This window comes from Bufo bufo, chromosome 4 (genome assembly GCF_905171765.1).
Source record: "Bufo bufo chromosome 4, aBufBuf1.1, whole genome shotgun sequence".
Taxonomy (NCBI): domain Eukaryota; kingdom Metazoa; phylum Chordata; class Amphibia; order Anura; family Bufonidae; genus Bufo; species Bufo bufo.
In genome coordinates, this window is record NC_053392.1 from 178,213,194 (window position 1) to 178,236,712 (window position 23,519).

The 23,519-nt window shown below is 44.3% G+C and overlaps 1 protein-coding gene across 2 annotated transcripts in view; it reads left to right on the plus strand.

Moving 5' to 3' along the window:
- KCNAB1 (potassium voltage-gated channel subfamily A member regulatory beta subunit 1) overlaps positions 1-23,519 on the plus strand; it is a 393,898-nt gene that overhangs the window by 346,919 nt on the left and 23,460 nt on the right. For both annotated transcript variants that reach the window (XM_040428136.1, XM_040428137.1), the window contains exons 6-8: positions 3,729-3,773; positions 4,238-4,281; positions 7,106-7,192. In XM_040428136.1, coding sequence (XP_040284070.1) covers positions 3,729-3,773; positions 4,238-4,281; positions 7,106-7,192 — 176 coding nt within the window. The remainder of the gene's footprint in view (positions 1-3,728; positions 3,774-4,237; positions 4,282-7,105; positions 7,193-23,519) is intronic.

The window sequence follows — 23,519 nt, forward strand, 5'->3', positions numbered from 1 at the left end:
GATGTTTTGGTCACTTTTGAAGGCTGGCAGTGCTTTCACTCTAGTGGTAGCATGAGACGAAGTCTACAACCCACACAAGTGGCTCAGGTAGTGCAGCTTATCCAGGATGGCACATCAATGCGAGCTGTGGCAAGAAGGTTTGCTGTGTCTGTCAGCGTAGTGTCCAGAGCATGGAGGCGCTACCAGGAGACAGGCCAGTACATCAGGAGACGTGGAGGAGGCTGTAGGAGGGCAACAACCCAGCAGCAGGACTGCTACCTCCGCCTTTGTGCAAGGAGGAACAGGAGGAGCACTGCCAGAGCCCTGCAAAATGACCTCCAGCAGGCCACAAATGTGCATGTGTCTGCTCAAACGGTCAGAAACAGACTCAATGAGGGTGATATGAGGGCCCGACGTCCACAGGTGGGGGTTGTGCTTACAGCCCAACACCATGCAGGACGTTTGGCATTTGCCAGAGAACACCAAGATTGGCAAATTCGCCACTGGCACCCTGTGCTCTTCACAGATGAAAGCAGGTTGACACTGAGCACATGTGACAGACGTGACAGAGTCTGGAGACGCCGTGGAGAACGTTCTGCTGCCTGCAACATCCTCCAGCATGACCGGTTGGTTTGGGTTAGTAATGGTGTGGGGTGGCATTTCTTTGGAGGGCCGCACAGCCCTCCATGTGCTCGCCAGAGGTAGCCTGACTGCCATTAGGTACCGAGATGAGATCCTCAGACCCCTTGTGAGACCATATGCTGGTGCGGTTGGCCCTGGGTTCTTCCTAATGCAAGACAATGCTAGACCTCATGTGGCTGGAGTGTGTCAGCAGTTCCTGCAAGACGAAGGCATTGATGCTATGGACTGGACCGCCCGTTCCCCAGACCTGAATCCAATTGAGCACATCTGGGACATCATGTCTCGCTCTATCCACCAACGTCACGTTGCACCACAGACTGTCCAGGAGTTGGCAGATGCTTTAATCCACGTCTGGGAGGAGATCCTTTAGGAGACCGTCCGCCACCTCATCAGGAGCATGCACAGGCGTTGTATGGAGGTCATACAGGCACGTGGAGGCCATACACACTACTGAGCCTCATTTTGACTTGTTTTAAGGACATTACATCAAAGTTGGATCAGCCTGTAGTGTGTTTTCCACTTTAATTTTGAGTGTGACTCCAAATCCAGACCTCCATGGGTTGAAAAATATGATTTCCATTTTTTTATTTTTGTGTGATTTTGTTGTCAGCACATTCAACTATGTAAAGAACAAAGTATTTCAGAAGAATATTTAATTAATTCAGATCTAGGATGTGTTATTTTTGTGTTCCCTTTATTTTTTTGAGCAGTGTATATATATATATATATATATATATAAAAATAGAAAAAGTAAGGCAGCACTAACCTATAAACAATACTGCGGGTGCAAGCTCAAAAGGGCAAGCTTACCCAAGAATCCAGTCCAAAAAAATAGAGCAGCACTCCAGGATAATGTGGAAAATAGTGGTTTATTCACCCATTGGTGATGCAACGTTTCGGCTCCAACATGAAGCCTTTCTCAAGCGAGAGAAAGAGAGAGAAAGAAAAAAAATCAAAAAATAAACAGCAGCACTCCCTTGGTATGCCAAGTGCAAATCCCCAATTGTTCCTAGGACATGGAACGATGAATTTGTAACGAAAAAAGTAAGGCAGCACTCCGGTCTTCTAGTGAATAGGTGAATACTTTTATTACACCCAACAGCAATGCAGCATTTCAGCTCTCTCAATGGAGCCTTTGTCAAGCTAGTGATAATAGTGCTCCAAACACATTTAAATACAGCTGACTACATAAGTGTTTTATAATTGATAATAAACATATTAAGGCTACTTTCACACTTGCGGCAGAGAGATCTGGCAAGCAGTTCCGTCACCGGAACTGCCTGCCGGATCAGGCAAAATGTATGCTAACTGATGGCATTAGTAAGACTGATCAGGATCCTGATCAGGAGCCTGATCAGTCGAAAAAATGCATTGAAATGCCGGATCCGTCTTTCCGGTGTCATCCGGCAAAAACGGATCCGGCATTTATTTTTTCACCTTTTTTTCAGTCTGCGCATGCGCATACCGGAAGGACGGATCCGGCATTCCGGTATTCTGAATGCCGGATCCGGCACTAATACATTCCTATGGGAAAAAATTACGGATCCGGCAATCAGGCAAGTCTTCAGTTTTTTTAGCCGGAGATAAAACCGTAGCATGCTACGGTTTTCTCTTTTGCCTGATCAGTCAAAACGACTGAACTGAAGACATCCTGATGCAAACTGAACGGATTACTCTCCATTCAGAATGCATGGGGATAAAACTGATCAGTTCTTTTCCGGTATAGAGCCCCTGTGACGGAACTCTATGCCGGAAAAGAATAACGCTAGTGTGAAAGTAGCCTTAGGCCTCTTTCACACTTGCGTTGTTGGGATCCGGCATGCACTTCCGTTGCCGGAGGTGCCCGCCGGATCCGGAAAAACGTAAGTGTACTGAAAGCATTTGAAGACGGAACCGTCTTCCAAATGCTTTCAGTGTTACTATGGCACCCAGGACGCTATTAAAGTCCTGGTTGCCATAGTAGGAGCGGGAAGCGGGGGAGCGGTATACTTACAGTCCGTGCGGCTCCCGGGGCGCTCCAGAATGACGCTTGGGGCGCCCTGACGTCACTCTGGAGCGCCCGGGGAGCCGCACGGACGGTAAGTATGCTGCTCCCCCGCTCCCCGCTACACTTTACCATGGCTGTCAGGACTTTAGCGTCCCGGCAGCCATGGTAACCACTCTGAAAAAGCTAAATGTCGGCTCCGACAATGCGCCGAAACGACGTTTAGCTTAAGGCCGGATCCGGATCAATGCCTTCCAATGGGCATTAATTCCGGATCCGGCCTTGCGGCAAGTGTTCCGGATTTTTGGCCGGAGCAAAAAGCGCAACATGCTGCGGTATTTTCTCCGGCCAACAAACGTTCCGTTCCGGAACTGAAGACATCCTGATGCATCCTGAACGGATTTCTCTCCATTCAGAATGCATTGGGATAATCCTGATCAGGATTCTTCCGGCATAGAGCCCCGACGACGGAACTCTATGCCGGAAGACAAGAACGCAAGTGTGAAAGAGCCCTAACATGATTATAAATCAAATTCTAAATCATTAGAGATACAAAAATATCAAGTGCTTACAACAGTGACAGTGGTATAATAATACATAATCTCATATCCATTTTACTGTGCATATTCCATAATTACATCTTATTATTTCATTATTAGCTAATCAAGTGCTCCTGTGTAAAGTACGTGATTAAAAATAAAGAGGACAAACCCCCAACATGATCCGTTCCATGTGCCGAGCCAGTTAGCGTCCCATGATGTGTATCGCGCATGCGCCGAGATGCGTCCCGCTAACTCGAGAATCTCGCATGCCCCGAGCCTGCGCGTAACACGTACAACTTTCATTCTCCCTATTAAGCAGTGCGCACGCGCCGGCACGGATCCTGCTGACGCAAGAATTCAACATATCGCGCGCCTGCGCACTACATGAAGGTTTTTTGCCCACACTAGACATGCCTCGTCCTGTGCGGCAAACCCTACTGCGCATGACAAACGGGCCAGGATGTCATATCCATATATGGAAAGATTTAAATTGAGAACTTGAATACAAAAACTGTGGTGATGAGTAAAGCAAGTAACTGCTATAAATAAGTTATTATTACAACTTATTTTTTTTCCTACAGGAGATCAAGCCTGGTCATTACAACTAAATTATACTGGGGAGGAAAGTAAGTGCTGTCACTTTCCTTATAGTAACAGTAATGTGCTTATCGTAATATTAGAAAATGATTATTACTTGACATCCCTATCTATAGCATTTGTCTTAGGCTCAATATAAATTTGCTGGAATGAGCACAATAAAAAATAAACGCACTCAGGCCTCATTTACATTAGCGTAGTTTGGAGAAATGGCATAACAAATACTTATGTACCGGTTAGATATTAATAGTCTCGTGGGGAGTAATGGCAAAATGACTGTAGAAAGAATACAGTATTTTATCAAAGACTATTTTCACATCACTCCCTATGAGGAAAGATTGCATATCGCAGTATAAAATGTGAATAATATTGTCGTACTGGTTACCTATTTGTTCTATAATGCAATTTTGAAGACTTCTATCCATGTGTCCTAGCTTAATTTCAGGAATTCTATTTAACCTTAACATCATATCGATCTGTGTAATTTCTCTAGAGCAGAAACTGAGAGAGGCCTGTCAAGAAAGCACATTATTGAAGGTAATTCTATCTTATTTTTCCTTTTTTTTCATGTATTTTTGCATTCGAAGTGCTTTGTACATCAGAGGTATCCGTAGACCTCTATTCACTATTTGCCAGGGCTGTCTTTGAAATTTAAGGACAGCCACTGCAAAGTCGGTACTGTTGGCAACTATTAACCATCCCCAATTTATGTCAACAGAACTTTGTTTTCCCTCAAGCATAACGGAAACCAGACGGATCCGTTATGCTTGCCCATATACTTCTATTATGACGGATCAAAACGGAATGCCTCTAAAGGTTTCCGTTATGATTTCCGTCTTATGGATTTCATTATTTTCCGTTATAACCGTGTTATAACGAAAACCATAACAGAATACATAACGGTGATGTGAACAAGCCCTAACTCTGCTGTCCCTTTCTTTGCTGTGCTAAACTTGGCTTGGATCTGGTTACTGAACTTCCGGTTGGTTCTGGTATCCCTGGATTGGGGTGCCTTTGGATGCTGTCCCCCTCCTGACACTCAGTAAATAAATTAGCATGGAGTCAGGGTACTCTATGAGCTACTTCCCTTTGGAGAGACTCCTGCCGCAGCCGGAGAACTTTTTCCTCTTGCTGCTACCTCTTTTGTGTCTTCTCAGCTCTACTATCGAGTCTAAACTGGAATAAACTAGAACTGCAACCACTCCCTTTGGTAGCAAACAGATACACTGCCACCTGCTGGTTAACCAGGCATATTACATGTACAAAACTGTTTCATGACAGGATTATGAATGCACAGTGTTAAGGACCTGGAAATAAATAGGCAGATGGCATTGATGTTAGACCATTAGACACAGTAGCGGAGTGCAGAAATGGTAATACCAGTCCGGGGTATTACATATATAAATATATATATACTAGCAGAAGGACCCGGCTTTGCACGGGTATATTTAATCTATTTAATTTAATGTTTGTGTGTGTCGTTAAAAGATATCAACAGTATCCACTATAACAGTGACATCTACAGTACCCCTCCCCTTTAACAGTGACCTCCACAGCGGCCTGCCCCCTTAACAGTAACATCCACAGCGCCCTCCCCTTTAACAGTGATCTCCACAGCAGCCGTCCCTTTATTAGTGAGCTCCACAGTACCCCGTCTCGTTAACAGTGATTTCCCTCGCCCCCTTAACAGTGACCTCTTACAGAGCTCTGCTCTCTTAAAATGTGACCTCCACAACACCCCGCCCCCTTAACAGTGACCTCTACAGCACCCCGCCCCTTAATACTGACCTCCATAGCGGTCTTTTCCCTTAACTGTGACCTCCACAGTTCCCTGTCCCCTTAACAGAGACCTCCACAGCGCCCGCCCCTTTAACTGTGACCTCCATAGCAGCCCACCCCTTTAAAAGTGACCTCGACAGCATCCCACTCCCTTAACAGTGACCTCCACAGCAGTCCACCCCTTTAACAGTGACCTCCACAGCACCCCGCCCCTTAATACTGACCTCCATAGCGGTCTGTCCCCTTAACTGTGACCTCCACAGTTCCCTGTCCCCTTAACAGAGACCTCCACAGCGCCCGCCCATTTAACTGTGACCTCCACAGCGCCCGCCCCTTTAACTGTGACCTCCATAGCAGCCCACCCCTTTAACAGTGACCTCGACAGCATCCCACTCCCTTAACAGTGACCTCCACAGCAGCCCACCCCTTTAACAGTGACCTCCACAGCGGTCGCCCCTTTATTAGTGACCTCCACAGTACCCAATCTCCTTAACAGTGATTTCCACAACACCCCGTCCCCTTAACAGTGGCCTCTACAGCAATCTGCCCCTTAACACTGATCTCCATAGCGGACCGTCCCCTTAACTGTGAGCTCCACAGCAGCCTGCCCCTAGGGTGGCCAGAGGTCCAGCTTTCAGACTCCCTGTCCTCCATCCGGCGCAGGGACTGGACGGACACAGGGATGTCCTTTTTAACAGCTCACTCTGAGACAGCAGCACTGTGTAAGCTGTAGGGAGAAAGTTACCCTCCCTCCCACCCCTGCAGCTGACAGAAGTTGATTTTTACCTTCATTTTTTCCATCCCCATCGGGGACCTGGGGGTGGGGATTTTAAGTCTGTCTTTTGAGGGTGGCCTGAATGGCCACCCTACCTGCCCCCTGAACTGTGACTTCCACAGCACTCTGCTCCCTTAACAGTGTCATCCACAGCTCCCTGCCGCTTTAAATCTGACCTGCAGCAGTCAAGAAAAATGGCTGGGTTGTTATGGAAACCTGGTGTAAAACTGTGTGTATGTGGAGACTAAGGGCCTGCGAGCTTCTATTGGCTAAAAAGGGACATGTGACTGTGTGTATGGCAGTTGGGATATGAAGAGAAAGACCTGCAGGCTTCTATTGGCTAATGTAGGTCATGTGATGTGCCATATTTGCATTTTTTGGGGAATATCTCAGGAAAGGTATGTGCTAGAGAGCTGAGACCTGGTCTAAAACCTTCCCGGACACCTGATGTACCTGTGTGCCAAATTTCGTGATTGTAAATGCGACGGTGCGGATTCCTTTAGCGAACATACATACACACACACACATACATACACTCAGCTTTATATATTAAATATATATATACAGTATATATGCGTGTGTGTGTGTTAATTGCAACTCTAAATGAAGAGAAGAAATGTTATTTTCTTCAGAGGATAGGAAAAATACACATTTTTATACTTCCACTTTAGGCGACTTTGTGCCATATGTTAAATATGCCTCAGAGAGAGCAATTTAGGACAGATGAAGTGATTATATTAGGGGTCAGGTAAGTACCTCATTTAAGCTTCTCTCTTGCCGTATGTTTTCATCTTTCTCTGCTTGTAGGATTAAAGGGCTCTCTCCTGAGGATGCAGCTGGAATACGTGGACGTGGTGTTCGCAAACCGACCGGATAATAATACCCCCATGGAAGGTTAGTAAGGGATGATTGATTCTGAGTTACAGGCTCCCATCACCTGTTGCTGGGAAATTAAATTCTCCATATAAAGGATAGACGATGGGCAGCTTGCCATCATACACAGAATGGGCACATTATCTCAAAGCCTGTCTTATGTTCGAATTGATGAAACCTAATAACTGCAGAGTGATATTCATCCTGGAGAAAGCAGCTCTCTGTCAGGAGATCACAATCTCTATTTGTATTTTCTTCATTTAAAAAAAATGAGATTTAATTTGATTGTGACCTCCCTGGCTTTTCTTATCTACAAAATATTATACTGTCGATGCTTGTGTGAGGCGCTCAGTATTAAAATGTAAGGTTCTCTGCTGGAATCACCCACGCTTTATAATGCAGCACGGATGCTAATCATAAAGAGCTGGATATTAATCTCACAAATGGCTGGGTCTATTTCCTCATGTTTAGTTATATAACACTGAAGAGCAAGTGAGTTGTGTTCATTATATTTTATCATTATATTTTCAAAAAAGCCCACATTTACATAAAAGTGTTCTCAGTTACAGCATGGAGGCATCACTTGACATATATAGAAGATTCTAATCAGAATGGCCGTGACTTTTGCATTTTATTGCACGTAACCCATTTTTGAACAGAAGATTAGCTGGTAATTGGTTTGGATCCCGCTTCTCTAATCCCTGACAACCACTCGCTATTGCCAAGAAAAAGTCTGGCTTTTCATTACCTTCAACTAACCATGTCATGAGTGAATAGGCAAGGTCCACCAAAGTTTTTTGGGATTTTTGATGATCCGAGGTAGGGCTGCAGCTATCGACTATTTTTGGAATTGAGTATTCTATCGAGTACTCTAATAACAAAAAACGAATTAAAAGAATGTTTTTCTTTATGAAAACTCATCAGCTGCTCCCTCAGTGTCATCAGCTGCCCCCTCGGTGCCATCAGCCGCCCCCCCCCCCCTTCGTGCCATCAGCTGCCCCTTCGGTGCCATGAGGTTCCCCCCAGTGCCACCAGCTTGCCCCCAAGTGCCACCATCTCCTCCTCCTAGCCATGTCCCCAGCGCCAGTACTTACCTTTACTGTAGGGGCGCTGCTCCATAGCTCCTCCAGTGCGCTGCACTGTAGTCCTGACTTCACATAGCGTCAGGTCATAGTGCGCACTTGCGTACACTATGACCTGACGATGTGTCAGGATACAGTACAGTACAGCGCTGTGCGGGCCACAGTTGACCACGGAGCGATGATTAATAGGAAGTGCTTCACTCCCGCTCTGTGGTCACATGACACAAACAAATCCTAAATGCCAAAAATTTGCATCGAGAATTTTTTGGTGTCGAATTACTCGATTCAATTGAGCAATCGTTTCAGCATTAATTCTAGGCTCCATTCCGGAGTGGTCAGCCCCTCCCTTGCTGCTTTAATTGACAGACCAGGCAATGACAAAGCATCCAGGGAAGGGCAGACCACAGAAAGTGAAATAATAATCCTCTCTTATAATTTAAAGGTGCAGAGATAGACACAGAATGCTGGTGACAGATTTAGTTTAAGGGCTCGTTCACATGAAAGTTTTTTGCGTTCTGGAAAGGGGCCTTTTTTTTGAGTTCCGTATACGGAACCATTCATTTCAATGGTTCCGCAGAAATAAACTGAATGTACTCCGTATGCATTCCGTTTCCGTATTTCCGTTTTACCGTTCCGTTGAAAGATAGAACATATCCTATTATTGCCCGGAAATCACGTTCTGTGGCTTCATTCAAGTCAATGGGTTTGCAAAAAAAACTTAACACATACGTAATGTACTCCGTATGTCTTCCGTATCTGTTCTGTTTTTGCGGAACCATCTATTGAAAATTTTACGCCCAGCCCAATTTTTTTTATGTAATTACTGTATACTGTATATGCCATACGGAAAAACGGAACGGAACCGGAAACACTACTGAAAAGAAAAAAAAATTAAAAACGGATCCGGATAAAACAACCCGCAAAACACTGAAAAAGACATACGGTCGTGTGAACAAGCCCTCTTGCACAAGAACATTTATTTTTTTTATTTATGTTCCGTTTTTTACGTTCCGTATACAGACTGTATATGGAACCGTTCATTTCAATGGATCCACAAAAAAAATGCAAGGTACTCCGTATGCCTTCCGTTTCCGTATGCCTTCCGTTTCCGTATTTCCGTTCAAAGATAGAACATGTCCTATTATTGTCCGCATAGCGGACAAGTATAGTACTGTTCTATCAGGGGCCAGCTGTTCTGTTCCGCAAAAAAAACGGAATGCACACGGACATCATCTGTATTTTTTGCGGACCACAAAATACTGAAAAAGCCATACGGTTGCGTGTAAGAGGCCTAACTAGTTGCTCATGATCTCCCACTAGTTTTTTGTCTCTTTTCAACTTGGGATCTGGATTATGTTCGTGGGCATTGGTGAACTACCGTCCCAGGGAGTCAATGTCACCATAAGCCTTGATGGGGGATTTTATAATTTTATCATGCTATTGGGCAGTTTTAAAATACTATGCAATATGTGTTATAGCACTGTTCCATTAGAATTATTTTATAACATTTGTAGTATAGATAGGGGCTCTGTTCAGGTCACTGAATGTTTATTTTACACACTTATATAGCACTGACACAATCCACAGCGCTTTACAGACATTATCATCACTCACTGTCCCCAGTGGAGCTGACAATCTAAGTTCCCTATCAGTATGTCTTTGAAGTGTGGGAGGAAACTGGAAAACTCGGAGGAAACCCACGCAAACATGGGAAGAACATACAAACTCCATGCAGATGTTGTCCATGCAGCGCAGCAAGGCACCAGTGCTAACCACTGAGGCACACAGCCATGAAGACATTTCAGGTATGACTTGCGAATTTGCGGAATGCAACGGGCTGCCCATAATAAAAATGCCTATTCTTGTCCGCAAAACAGACAAAAAATAGGACACGTTCTTTTTTTTTTGCGGCCCCCATGGAATGGAGCAACGGATGCGGACAGCACACGGAGTGCTGTCCGCATATTTTGCGGCCCCATTGAAGTGAATAGGTCCGCATCTGAGCTGCGTTTCGGATGTGGAACCAAACCACATTCGTGTGCATGAGCCCCTACAGGGAGAAAGCGGCAGTGGGAAGGACACACCACTGAGAAAGAACACACCCTCCGAAAGGTAGACAGAGAGATGAGGAAAAGAACAAAATGGTGGCGCTATACAGATACATTTTATTGAATAACTCAGTGGCTACATTACATTTTTAATTACATCAGTTACAAAAGTATTCAAATGCTGCTTTTAAAAATGAGTATTTATTTTTGGGTACAACCCGTTTAATCATGTGATAACCCCCTTTAATCCGTATACAGATGCTAGCGAGGTCGATAGGATCTGAATGTAGCTGTCTACAGACTAGTCTACCTAGTAGCAGCAAATATGTCTCGGGGGGATGTAACAACACCACATGGATTGTGATAAAATGGATTATTTTAGCAGGATTTAATAAGCTTTCATATCATATACTAACCTATCCAAGAAGCATACTAAACGTCATAAAGGTGCTTTGTAAGTGTATGGGCATAAGACCATCCGCCAGGCCTGCATGTTTTATGGAGCACTCCAAGTTGGCTCCCGATATGAGTAGCAAATCCAAGTTCTTGTGGTTGAATGGTTGCCCACTCATAATTCATGTGATCCTTGCTGAGTGTGAAAAATACAGAGTAACGGTTGCTTTGTTGTTTTAGATATAATTAGAAATACCAGGCAGTTCATAGTGTCATATATCTGTCATCAGGTCTCACTTAAAGGGGCTCGACAGCCTGTTTATATTGATGACCTATTCTCAGTATAGGTCATCAATATCTGATCATGGGGGTCCGACACCCGGCCCCCCTGCCGACAAGCTGTTTGAAGAGGAGGCTGCACTACGTCCTGGTTATTACACTGCCCGACATCTCGAAAGTGCAGTGTAATTACAAATACTTACTCCATTTAATTCTTACACTACACCACCGCTACAGGGGAGACGACACGTAGCGCAATCAAGTGTATAGAGCACCGCCTCCTCTTCAAACAGCTGATTAGCGGGGGTGCCAGGTGTCACACCCCACCCGATCAGACATTGATTACCTATTCTGAAGATACTGCCTGCATAACCCCTTCAAGTATCAGTAGTGTTTGCCCACTAGCGTTTACTTCATGGTATTTTTCCCCTATAAAGGAGATGCCAAAATGCCTCCAAAAGATCAAGAGCTCCAACATGCTGTGTTTTTTAAAAGAAGACAGAAATACAAAAAACACCACCTAATAAACAAAAAGTAGCAAAAAACACTTGTGCTTTTCACATTTCCCACATATCTGAAATGGCAGCAGAAATCTACATGTGAACGCAGCTTAGCAGATACGCTTAATGAGAAGTACCACTGCACACTTAGGCCTCTTTCACACGGGCGTTGCGGGAAAATGTGCGAGTGCGTTGCGGGAACACCCGCAATTTTTCCGCGCGAGTGCAAAACATTGTAATGCGTTTTGCACTCGCGTAAGAAAAATCGCACATGTTTGGTTCTTCACAGAAGTTCGGGCTTGGGATCGGTGTACTGTAGATTGTATTATTTCCCCTTATAACATAGTTATAAGGGAAAATAATAGCATTCTGAATACAGACTGCATAGTAAACTAGCGCTGGAGGGGTTAAAAAAAAATAAAAAATAATTTAACTCACCTTAGTCCACTTGATCGCGGCCCAGCATCTCCTTCTGTCTCCTTTGTTGAATAGGACCTGTGGTGAGCATTAATTACCGGAACAGGACCTTTGATGACGTCACTCCGGTCATCACATGGTACGTCACCATGGTAAAAGATCATGTGACGTACCATGTGATGACCGGAGTGACGTCATCAAAGGTCCTGTAATTAATGCTCACCACAGGTCCTATTCAACAAAGGAGACAGAAGGAGATGCCGGGCTACGTGATCAAGTGGACTAAGGTGAGTTAAATTTTTTATTTATTTTTTTAACCCCTTCAGCGCTAGTTTACTATGCATTCTGTATTCAGAATGCTATTATTTTCCCTTATAACCATGTTATAAGGGAAAATAATAATGATTGGGTCTCCATCCCGATCGTCTCCTAGCAACCGTGCGTTGCGTGAAAAACGCAGAATATAGAGCATGCTGCGATTTTCACGCAACGCACAAGTGATGCGTGAAAATCACCGCCCATGTGAACAGCCCCATAGAAATGAATGGGTCGGTATTCAGTGCGGGTGCAATGCGTTCAACTCACGCATCGCATCCGCGCGGAATACTCGCCCGTGTGAAAGGGGCCTTAAGGTTTTCATGCAAATAAAAATTATTTTATTATGACATGTCTTCCATATAGTATATAGGCAAAAAAGAAAAGGAATGCCTGTTATGAAATGTGACTATAAATCTTGATGTTTCGGTCAAATCCAGACCTTGGTCACAAAAGTCACTAAATGAAACAAAAAAGAGTCCATTAATTATTAAAGGAAACCTGTCACCGGGATTTTGGGTATAGAGCTGAGTGAGGACATGGGTTGCTAGATGGCCGCTAGCACATCCACAATACCCAGTCCCCATAGCTCTGTGTGCTTTTATTGTGTAAAAAAAACGATTTGATACATATGCAAATTAACCTGAGATGTGTCAGAGCTTGAAAATATGACTCTTCTCTGGTCCCACAAGTAAGATATGACTCTTTTATGTTTATTTGCAAATGTATTAAATAGTTTTTCTTACACAATAAAAGCACACAGAGCTATGGGGACTGGGTATTGCGGATGTGCTAGTGGCCATCTAGCAGCCCATGTCCTCAGCTCTATACACAAAATCCTGGTGACAGGTTCCCTTTAAGTACAGAAGCAAGAAAAAGCATAACATGATTAGTTCAATTACTCATAAAGGATCAGTAAGTCAAGTACGTGGGGATAAGGAAATGCAGGCCAAAGACCTGTATATGGCTGTGTTGCTGATGGCCAGTTTTAGTAGAGCTATTGTACATAACCTGATCTGGACAGACTAGAAATATGGAGTCAAAAAAGGGATAAAGGGTAGTCCAGATCCAAAAATTCGATATGGTGTTTGGTACAGACTGATATAGGAACAGCTAAAGAGTAATAAGTCAGTAATCAGTAGACAATCTACATTACAAAGATGGAGGGGGGGGGGGCAAACTTGTTTGCGGTGCAGATGGATCACGGACCCATTCAGGTTGAATGGGTCTCGATCCATCCCGGCCGCCGCACGGACAATGCTCGTGCATTGCGGTTCCCAATGCACAGAATGGATGCACAACATTCGTGTGCAAGAGGCCTAAGCGTGTTTTGGATTACATCCGCTCCACTGAAGGACCTCACCCTGTGGACGACGAGTGCAACCAATTTCTCTTCCTTAGCAGATACAGAACATAAAAAACACATGAGATAAGACTTATAGTTGAATTTTTAACAGTATCTCAATGAGACTTTTTAGAATTATGGAAATAATTTGTGTTACTTCAGATCTGCGGGGGGTCCAGAGCTGTGCCTCATGCACAGCTTAGCAGAAAGCTTACCATGGAAGTCCTGGGAAGCTTCAGCAGCTCCCAGGTCGCCATAGTAACCGACTGGAGCTCCGCAATTTCACTGTGGTGCCTCCAACCGAAAGGGAGAGGGAGCCACATCCCTCTGCCTTACCTCACTGATCCTGTGACCTCTATTGATCATGACGGGGTTATGTGTAATCTCTGTTCCCCATCTTTGCAGTGTCTGCCGGCACCCACACATATACATTCCCGCAGCCACTGTGATGCACCAGACAGTTTAAAGATGTTTGCCCATCTGGGATATTTATGGATATCACTAGGATATACCATCAATATCAGATAGGTGCAGGTCTCACCTCTGTGACCTGATCCTTTCTCCAGAATAGGGCCCCCCGAAGTCAAGGAGGGCACACTGCACACTTGCTCTTCATTCATTGCTATGAAAATAGGCAAACATGCTCAGCTGTACTTGGAAGTCCCATAACGGTGAATGGACAGCAAGCTGCATCAGCGTGGCCACCTCTCCAATCACCTCTACGAGACTGCCAGAAATAACTGGAACTCTAGTGATGAACAGAGGGTGGTCGCACCTTCGCGCCTGCTTTCCTTTCACTTTGGGGGCCTTTTCTGAAGAAAGGTGCGGGTTCTAGAGATGGGACTTGTACCTATGTGACATTTATGGCATATCCTAGCAATATTTCATCAATGTCCCAGACGGGAATACCCCATTAAGACTACTGCTCACTATGTGCCATGACGTCTTGCTGTCTGGGCAGGTAGGTGACTTGGGAACTTCCCCCTAGTGCCCTGGCATTCCAGTGCCACTTTTGATCTCTGTTGTAATAAAGTATCCCTTTTTTGTCACATTTATGACTTATCTGCACATTATTTTCCATATTTCACTTGTGTATCCTCTTTATAAACTTTTAGTTACTTTTTCCATTTTGTACTGACCCTTTGCATCAGGATGGGTCAATGCATTATGTTATCTCCGGATGACTACAAGCCAGTACCTGTGATTGATGAAGTCTGGAGTGCACAGACAGCGAGTTGCATGCAAAGATAAGGAAAGACAAAGAAAAGGAACCATAACTCCAACAACAGAGATAGATGTAAAGGGATTGGAATTTTCTTTACATATTGAATTAGAACACATTATTTACAGTGTATAAACTGTACTTGTATAGCGGCATACAGAGAATACACTCACACTGGTCTGCAGTGAAGCTTGAATATGATAGCTTTTAAAATCCGCCCAAGAAGCTTATTAAAATTAGCATTTTATTTTTTTTTGCAATATGCAAGAGAACTGAAAGTACTTTTCAGCACAGTCATGATAAAAGCAATATAATAAATAATAATAATAATAATAAAAAAATTATTATAAGTCTTTGCTCCAGGGGTTTGCTGCCTTCTTGTTGCCCCTGGTACCTATTAATGAGCAGCCCCATCTGCAGTATACTGAGGAACACAACAGTCTTCACACCTAAACAGTGGCGGAATGACTGAAAGGATTCAGTTCTCTGCCAAAGAGTTACAAATTAACAAATTAAGTTTATAAGGCTGAAAAAAGACATTTGTCCATCCAGTTCGGCCTGTTATCCTGCAAGTTGATCCAGAGGAGAAAAAAAAACCTGTGAGATAGAAGACAATTTTCCTCACTTTAGGGGAACAAAATTCCTTCCTGAATCCAATCAGAATAAGGCACACTTCTATATGGTGTTTGGTACAGAATGATATAGGAACACAGGGGCGTAGCTAAAGGCTCACGGGCCCTGGTCCAATGGTTCAGCTTGGGTCCCCCCCTTCCCTCAGTGTTTTGTGGCTAGGGAAGCACATAGCCTTCATGCTGCCTGCGGCAAAAAGTTGACAGTAGACCCCCCAACCCCCAATGCCAAATTCTTGACCTAACCCCTTCCCTCCAGCCAGTGCTTAAACTTGACCAGCATGCACTTTCTATAATACTGGTATCTTCTTATGTGGCACAAGGGTCTTTGGGCCCCCTCAGGCTCCTGGGCCCGGTAGCGACTGCTACCTCTGCACCCCCTATAGCTACGCCCCTGTAGGAACAGCTAGAGAGTAATAAGTAAGTAATCAGTAGACAACTTGAATGGGTCCCCAAATCCGCTGGGGTTTCCAGTATTCTGCTGGACAAAATACCGCTGTTAACTGGATGTGAACCTAGCCTAAGCCAACCAATAGGTGGAATAAAGTTAGCCGCGCACCAAATTTATTATCCAGCCTGAGCCTACTGTATATAATAAATGTGTTAGATGCCTAGCCAGTCTAGTTAAAGTTCATGCTGTGTACTTTATAGACCAGATTAGTAAATCTGCCCCATAGTCAGAGGCTTGCCAAGGTGGAGACAGTCCGCCCTGGGTGCCAGCTGTGAGGGGTGCCGGATGCAATGGGCGCTTCCCTCAATACAGATGAAAGCTCTCATTGCTAGAGTGCTGGGGAGCTGGCGGTCCTTTCACTTACTGACCGCTCAGTTTCTCGCACTCCTTTCCTCCTCCAGGCCGATGCACCTCCTCTGCTCCCTGCTTCACCATTCAGTCCTGCAAGTAGTAGAATGGAGAACCGCACTCAATTCAGTAGTCTCTGCTGCCAATCAAGGGCTGGGAACAGCCAATGTACATATAGCGAAAATAGGGACACACAGATTTAAATTGTTGCAATCAAACTTTTTTATTTTTAAGTTTTGCAGTAGTTTCATCCAAAAGCCCAATATTAATGCGGCACATCCGAGCCCTGATGTCCGAATCTCCCTGCCAGAACAGATAAAAAAATTTGACCACTGATGAAGGTCTGAAATGACCGAAACGTCTGGTCAAAATATACTGTTTGTACCAAGGATTAATATTGGGCTTTTGGATGAAACTACTGCAAAACTTAAAAATAAAAAAGTTTGATTGCATTCAGCCCTGCAGGCACAGATTGCACTGCCAGACTGTGAAGGAGGAGCCAGGAATCTGCCTGTGCACTGGAGGTCATCTGGTCATCAGTGCTGGAGGTCATCTGGTCATCAGTGCTGGAGGTCATCTGGTCATCAGTGCTGGAGGTCATCTGGTCATCAGTGCTGGAGGTCATCTGGTCATCAGTGCTGGAGGTCATCTGGTCATCAGGAACTGGAAAAGGTCAGTATTTACTGTTTTGTTTTTTTATTTTATCACTGAGGGGCACAATGTGAGCAATACTACTGTGAAGGGGCACAGAGTGGGTATTAGTACTATGAAGGAGCATAACGACTGTTATGGGAGCACAGGGCATACCCACTGTGAAAGGGCATAACAAACTGTTATAGGGGCACAGACAGGGCATATCTACTGTGGGGGGGGGGCACAATGAGGGCATACTCTGAAGAGGCACAGATAAGGCATAATTATTGTGAGGAGGGCACAAAGAGGGCATAACTACTGTGAGGGCACAATGAAGGGATAACTACTGTGACGGGGCACAGTGTGGGCAGAGGGCTCAGTAGTTGCAGAGACAGCTCAACCTGCGGCCCTCCAGCTGTTGTAAAACTACAACTCCCACCATGCCCTTCTGTAGGCTGATAGCTGTAGGCTGTCCGGGAATTATGGGAGTTGTAGTTTTCCAACAGCTGGAGGGCCGCAGGTTCAGCATGCCTGCTCTAGGAGTAACAACAACACCCCCATTGCTCCTAGAGCCTTATTTGCATATATTAAAATTTCATTTTTCTCAGTAATATGGGCACATATGAACATGGGACCAACACAGATGCCTTCAGCTGACAAGTGCACAAGTAACAGGTCAGTTAGTTTCATAGGTACAAGTCTGCTGACAGATGCGCCCTAAGTCTTGTAGTAAAACTGCGACAAAATGCTTCAGTCTATTTTATCCTTCCATTCAGAATCCTTTACTGCACTGCAGCATTAGCAAAATCCAGACCTGCAATGTATGTTGTCTGGTAAGCTCAGTGTATTACAGATATATCTTTTTGAAGCAAAGCCGAAAAAAAATCTCAGGAGCCCAGCACCAGGGCACCTTAGGCCTCATGCACATGAGCGTTGTTTTGGTCCGTAACTGAGCCGCAGTTTTTGCGGCTTGGATGCGGACCCATACACTTCCATGGGGCCGCAAAAGATGCGGACAACACTCCGTGTGCTGTCCCCATCCGTTGCTCCGTTCCGTGGTCTGCAAAAAATATATAACCTGTCCTATTCTTGTCCGTTTTGCGGACAACAATAGGCAGTTATATTAATGGCTGTCCGTGCTGTTCCGCAAATTGCAGAACGCACACGGACACCATTTGTGTTTTGCGGATCCACAATTTGCGGACCGCAAAACACACAACGGTCATTTGCATGAGGCCTTAAAATACTTCAGTACTGAACTTTCCGGACTCGTTTCTATTAATTCCTCATCGGCTCCTAAATTTGTCAAATAGGTTTGAAAATCAACCCCCATGGATTGAAGTGTATAATCTCCGTCCCCCAAATCACATCAGTTAGGTCTCAGCATTTCAGGAGGACTCCTGTAACATCTCCCTGGCTGTGATAAATGTAGATGGGAGTAAAATGAAGCAAAATGCTGAGAATTGATCTGGTTAAAGCAGCAGCTTCTCCTCCGTACAGTATGTGGGCTGGTGTTGGGCTGCTTTATATCACACAATCCATAACAACCCAGGCTTTCTGCTGTCAGACAGAATGCGCAAGCGAGAAAACGCCAAGAGATGAGCAGCATTCCAAGCCTTTTTTGTGCATGTGCGCTGAAGGGGACAAATTGAAGCTGATAACTTGTGTCATCCACCCAAATGCTTACACATTAATCTTTTGGCTGAAAGCATGACAAATGATTGCACTAGTCCTCGCAATGCTGGAGGACCGCTGTGTCAGGGGCTGCTCAATGGCGACGTCTTCCTTATCCTTTCAGGAACAAATACAATTATCCTGACAAAAAACCTCAGAATACTAATACTATACATGCAAAGGAGTCACTGGAGATGCCTATAACAGGGGGCGCATGAGAACACACCAAATATGCTGACTGAAGCTGTAAGGAGGGATGCAGAAGGATAGCAATGCATCCCACAAGCACAGCTCGTCTAGACTGTTATTAACTATGTATCATACAAGTGCACTCACTTAAAGGGGTTGTCCCATGACTAATGTAAACATTTTTAAATCAGACATCATATAGTAAATGATAATCTCTTTCTAACAAAGCTAGAACCAGCCCTGTACTCACATTAATCCATTCATTGCTCTGGTAGATTTATATCAAGCTGACAGCTCAAGGGGAGTGTCTTTTCTGCTGCAGCTCAGGGGGCGTGTCTCAGCTCTACCTATCACAGCTCAGGAGGCAGGTGAAGGATAGAACTGAGCATGTGCGGCCATCCCAGAGCAGGACAAAGAAATAAGAGCCAGAACAAAGAGCAGGAGGCGCTATACAGACACAGAATTTTATTGACTAGCCCAGTGGCTATTCAAAATGTTTAATTACATTAAATTACAAATGTATTCAGATCCAGGTGCTGGTTTGAAAACTGTAGAATATTTTTTGTGGGACAACCCCTTTAACCAGTTTATTGCATATTATTTATTTTATTTTTTGCCACCTTGTATTTGCAGATATGAAGAACAAGCTATTGCTTACTATGCACAAGCTAAAGCTACTTTCACATAATCAGTATTTGATCAGTGATTTCCATCAGTAACTGAGCCAGAACAGGTGCAGATATTTCCATTATCTCTATGTAGTCTCCACTCCTGGTTTTGGCTCGCAATCACAGATGGAAATCACTGAGCAAATACTGACTGTGTGAAAACAGCCTTAAAGCCTCATGCACACGTCCGTGGAACACAGACCGGATTCCTGCTGAGTGCAAGAGCGCACGGCGTCATTGGTTGCTATGACACCGTGCTCTTAGTGCCGCCGCTGTACAGTAATACACTAGTTTAGATCATACTAGTGTATTACTGTACAGCGGCGGCGGCACGAAGCGCACGGCGTCATAGCAACCAATGACGCCGTGCGCTCCTGCACTCAGCAGGAATCCAGGCCGGTATCTCACGGTCTGTGTTCTACAGACGTGTGCACGAGGCTTAAGGTGGATTTAGATGAACCATTAATTGTCCAGATCATCGGGAATGACTGTTCCTGTGAACGCTCGCTCCTGGTAATCTGGCCATATAAATGTGATGAACAAGCAATACGTGCAGGCACCACCGATCATAGTTTCTGGGCAAACAGCGACTTGCTGCTCAGAAACCATAAATCTGTATGTGGACCAGCGATTGCACCGGTCTCCTTCACTGAGCGAGTAGCCGACTATTGGGAAGGAACGCTTCCTTCCCAACCATCGGCCGCTCAATCAGCCCATCCTTTAGGCAGGGTTCACATCACTGCCTAATGGATCTGTTATTTTGAGCATCAGTTGGTGTCACTTCCATCAGAGATCAGGTATTTTTGACAGGAGAAAAAAATACTGCATGCAGAAGTGACACAAACTGATCATAACTGATGCTCAAAATAACGGATCCTTATGGATTAGAAGAACAGAAAGCTAAGGCTGCATTTACATCTCCATTAGAGATCGTTTGGCTCTGCACTAAGTGGTATTTGGCTGGCTGAAACCTGGCATTCTAGTCAGTAGGGATCCAGCGGTGATCTGTTGAATCCAGCAATGCCAGATCCAGTGAACGACGGCAGGCTGTTCTCTGCCGGAAACGTTCACTGGTGATGTGGATGTAGCCTAAACATTGATGTAAACCCGGCCTTACTAGTATAGCCCCTAATCAGTATCTGCAGGTGCTTGGAATTTAGAGAAGCCGCTGAGTGATATCGCTGACTTTCTTCTGGGAGAAGTTGGACTTACTATACTATATGGAGGCGCTGATAATATCAGATAATGCCTCCGGGGAGTAAGGAGAAGTGAAATTTTTGGCATTGGCACTCAGCATGCTAATCCAATCAGTAGGACAGGAAACTTTCACTGTCACACTAATTAGCCGTCATACTGTGCCCCCATACATTTTTTGATTGGCAGATTTTTGCACAAAACTGAACATGCACCAAAATACCCAATATTTGCACTCTGGAAACTGGCGTACAAAGTAAAGACTAGTTGGATTTGTTTCATGGCACTACTTGATTTTCCATATGATGTATTGTGAAGCTGTAGAAAAAAATATATTTGTGGCGTGAAAAAGAAGGAAAATGGGGGGGGGGGGGGGGTTGTTTTTAGGACATTTGCTGCATGGTAAAAATGACATGATGACCGTATTCTACCAGACAGCTGTAACAAATTGATATGGTTTTCATTATGTTTTACAAATGAAAAAATGAAAAGCTTTTTTTTTTTAAATTGATTTGCGTTGCATAATCTGACTCCCGTATTTTTTATTGTTTTGCGTGAGAGCTCTTTTTTTGAGGGTTTTGAGCTGTAGTTTTTATTGTGATCATTTTGGGGTACATGCAACTTTTTCATCATTTATTTATTAACTTTTTTGGGATGGGGCAAATGACATAAAACAGCAATTCTGGCTTTTTTTTTTACAGCAGTCAATGTGCAGGACAAATAACATGATAATATGAACATTAATCTATTGCTGCTAAGCATCATTTCTAGACATGAGGAAGAGGCTCTTCGTATACGTTTTGATGCAACTCACCATATCACGGTGGCCTCTTTCGAGTAGGTCCCTACACTAATGTATAGTGCAGTGCTGCATAGCAGCTCTTGTTGTGGTGCTGTGCCCGTAGGTTGGGGTGGTCCAGTGCCAGGGTGCTTAGCTTAATAGCAAGGGTGCCTTTGGGCTGCTAGGTCTTGCCACCTCCAGATATTTAGCTGTGGCAGCGGCATTCGCCATGTGGTGCTGCACCAAGCATGAAATAATAATCCGTACTCGCAGGAGCTAAGCACGTGGGATGCTGCAAAAGATCTTCTATGTATAGTATAGCCAGCTTTATTCTGCACCGCTATATACAGAATGCTTCATGAAGGCGAACAATCTCATTCCCTTATCTTACAACACGGGAGCCCTGGCTTCACAGGAAGCTTCATAGGGTCATTGTACTTTGACACAACTTTCCATAAATCAATAGTAAGAATTTTTGTAATATATTTAACCAGGGAAAAATACCTTGTTCTCCAGTTATCAGTTCTTTCCCACCTTTCCTAAACTAACATTTTCACCTTGCGTGCTCAACAAAGGGTCATATTACAAGCCCCAGTGCAAGGTCTGTGGAGAGGGGAAGAAGCAGAATCTCCTGCTTTCTCCATGGGCATAAAGCTAGTACCCACCTACCCTCTTAGGCCTCCTGTACACGACCGTATGGCTTTTTCAGTGTTTTGCGGTCCGTTTTTCACGGATCCATTGTTCTGTTTTTTGTTTCCGTTGTGTTTCCGTTTCTATTCCGTTTTTCCGTATGGCATATACAGTATGCAGTAATTACATAGAAAAAATTGGGTTGTGCATAACATTTTCAATAGATGGTTCCGCAAAAAACGGAACAGAAACGAATGCATTTCCGTATGTGTTCCGTTTTTTTGCGGACCCTTTGACTTGAATGGAGCCACGGAATGTGATTTGCGGGCAATAATAGGACATGTTCTATCTTGAAACGGAACGGAAAAATGGAAATACAGAAACGGAATGCATACAGAGTACATTCTGTTTTTTTTTGCGGAACCATTGAAATGAATGGTTCCGTATACGGAATGCAAAAAACGGCGAGTAAACGGGGAAAAAAACGGTCGTGTGCAGGAGGCCTTAGAGAGAGATTAAAGAGGAGAAAGCTGCTAAAAATGGAAGATAAAAAAAAATATGCTGGTTAGATGGGCTGTTATTCCCCAGGTATACACACACGACTGATTATTCTGAATAGTTGTCTGAAAGTGTCGGTATGCTTTAATATCTAAAGTGCCAGCATAGTCCATTCTTCAACAATTAGTCTAAAACTTGTCAAAAACATGAACAGTAAGTTGGCCGATAGCTATTTCCCCTGGATTATCTCTCACAGGAAAAAATATCAGGTATGTAGAAATCCGCTATCCTTCTCTCCCCCAAAATCAGGAGATTGTTGGCCAATACATTTTGTTACGTAAAGGGATTTTGCAGGTGTTTAATACTGATGACCTATCCTTAGTATAGGTCATCAATATCTGATCGGTGGAGGTCTGACGCTTGACACCCCTGTTTGAAGAGGCTGAGATGCCCTGGTGAGCGCTGCTCGCAGTTTACCAAGCACAGTGCTGTCCATTGTATAGTGGCTGTGCTTGGTATTGCAGTTCAGCCTCATTCACTTGTATGGCACTGAGCTGCTCCTAGGCCACATGATCGATGAAAGTGGCGCCACCGGCCTAGGAAGCGGCTGCAGTGTTCCACGGAGCGTTGTGGTCTCTTCAAACAGCTGATTAATGGGGGTACTAGGAGTCGCACATCCACCGATCAGATACAGATGGCCTATCCTGGGGATTAAAAACCCAATTTGGGGGTTAATACATATTTAAGATGAATACACATTTCCACATTTATGATGCTTTTGAGTTTAGAGAACCCCCCCATGAGATACACGTACATGGTGTCTGGAATAAGTTAACGGATTGTTAAAGGTTTATTTACGGAGACAGATCATTGGCTTCCGTATGAAGGGTCAGCACATTTTACACTTCTCCTAGCACAGGCCTTCACAGCAAGCTATAATGTGATAATGTGAAGAGACACGATAACAGGCACAGCCAGAACAATCAATTGGCCGGGACTCAAGCTCAGGATTTATTACATTTCTCAGCTCGCAGTTCTTAGCAAAGCATGAG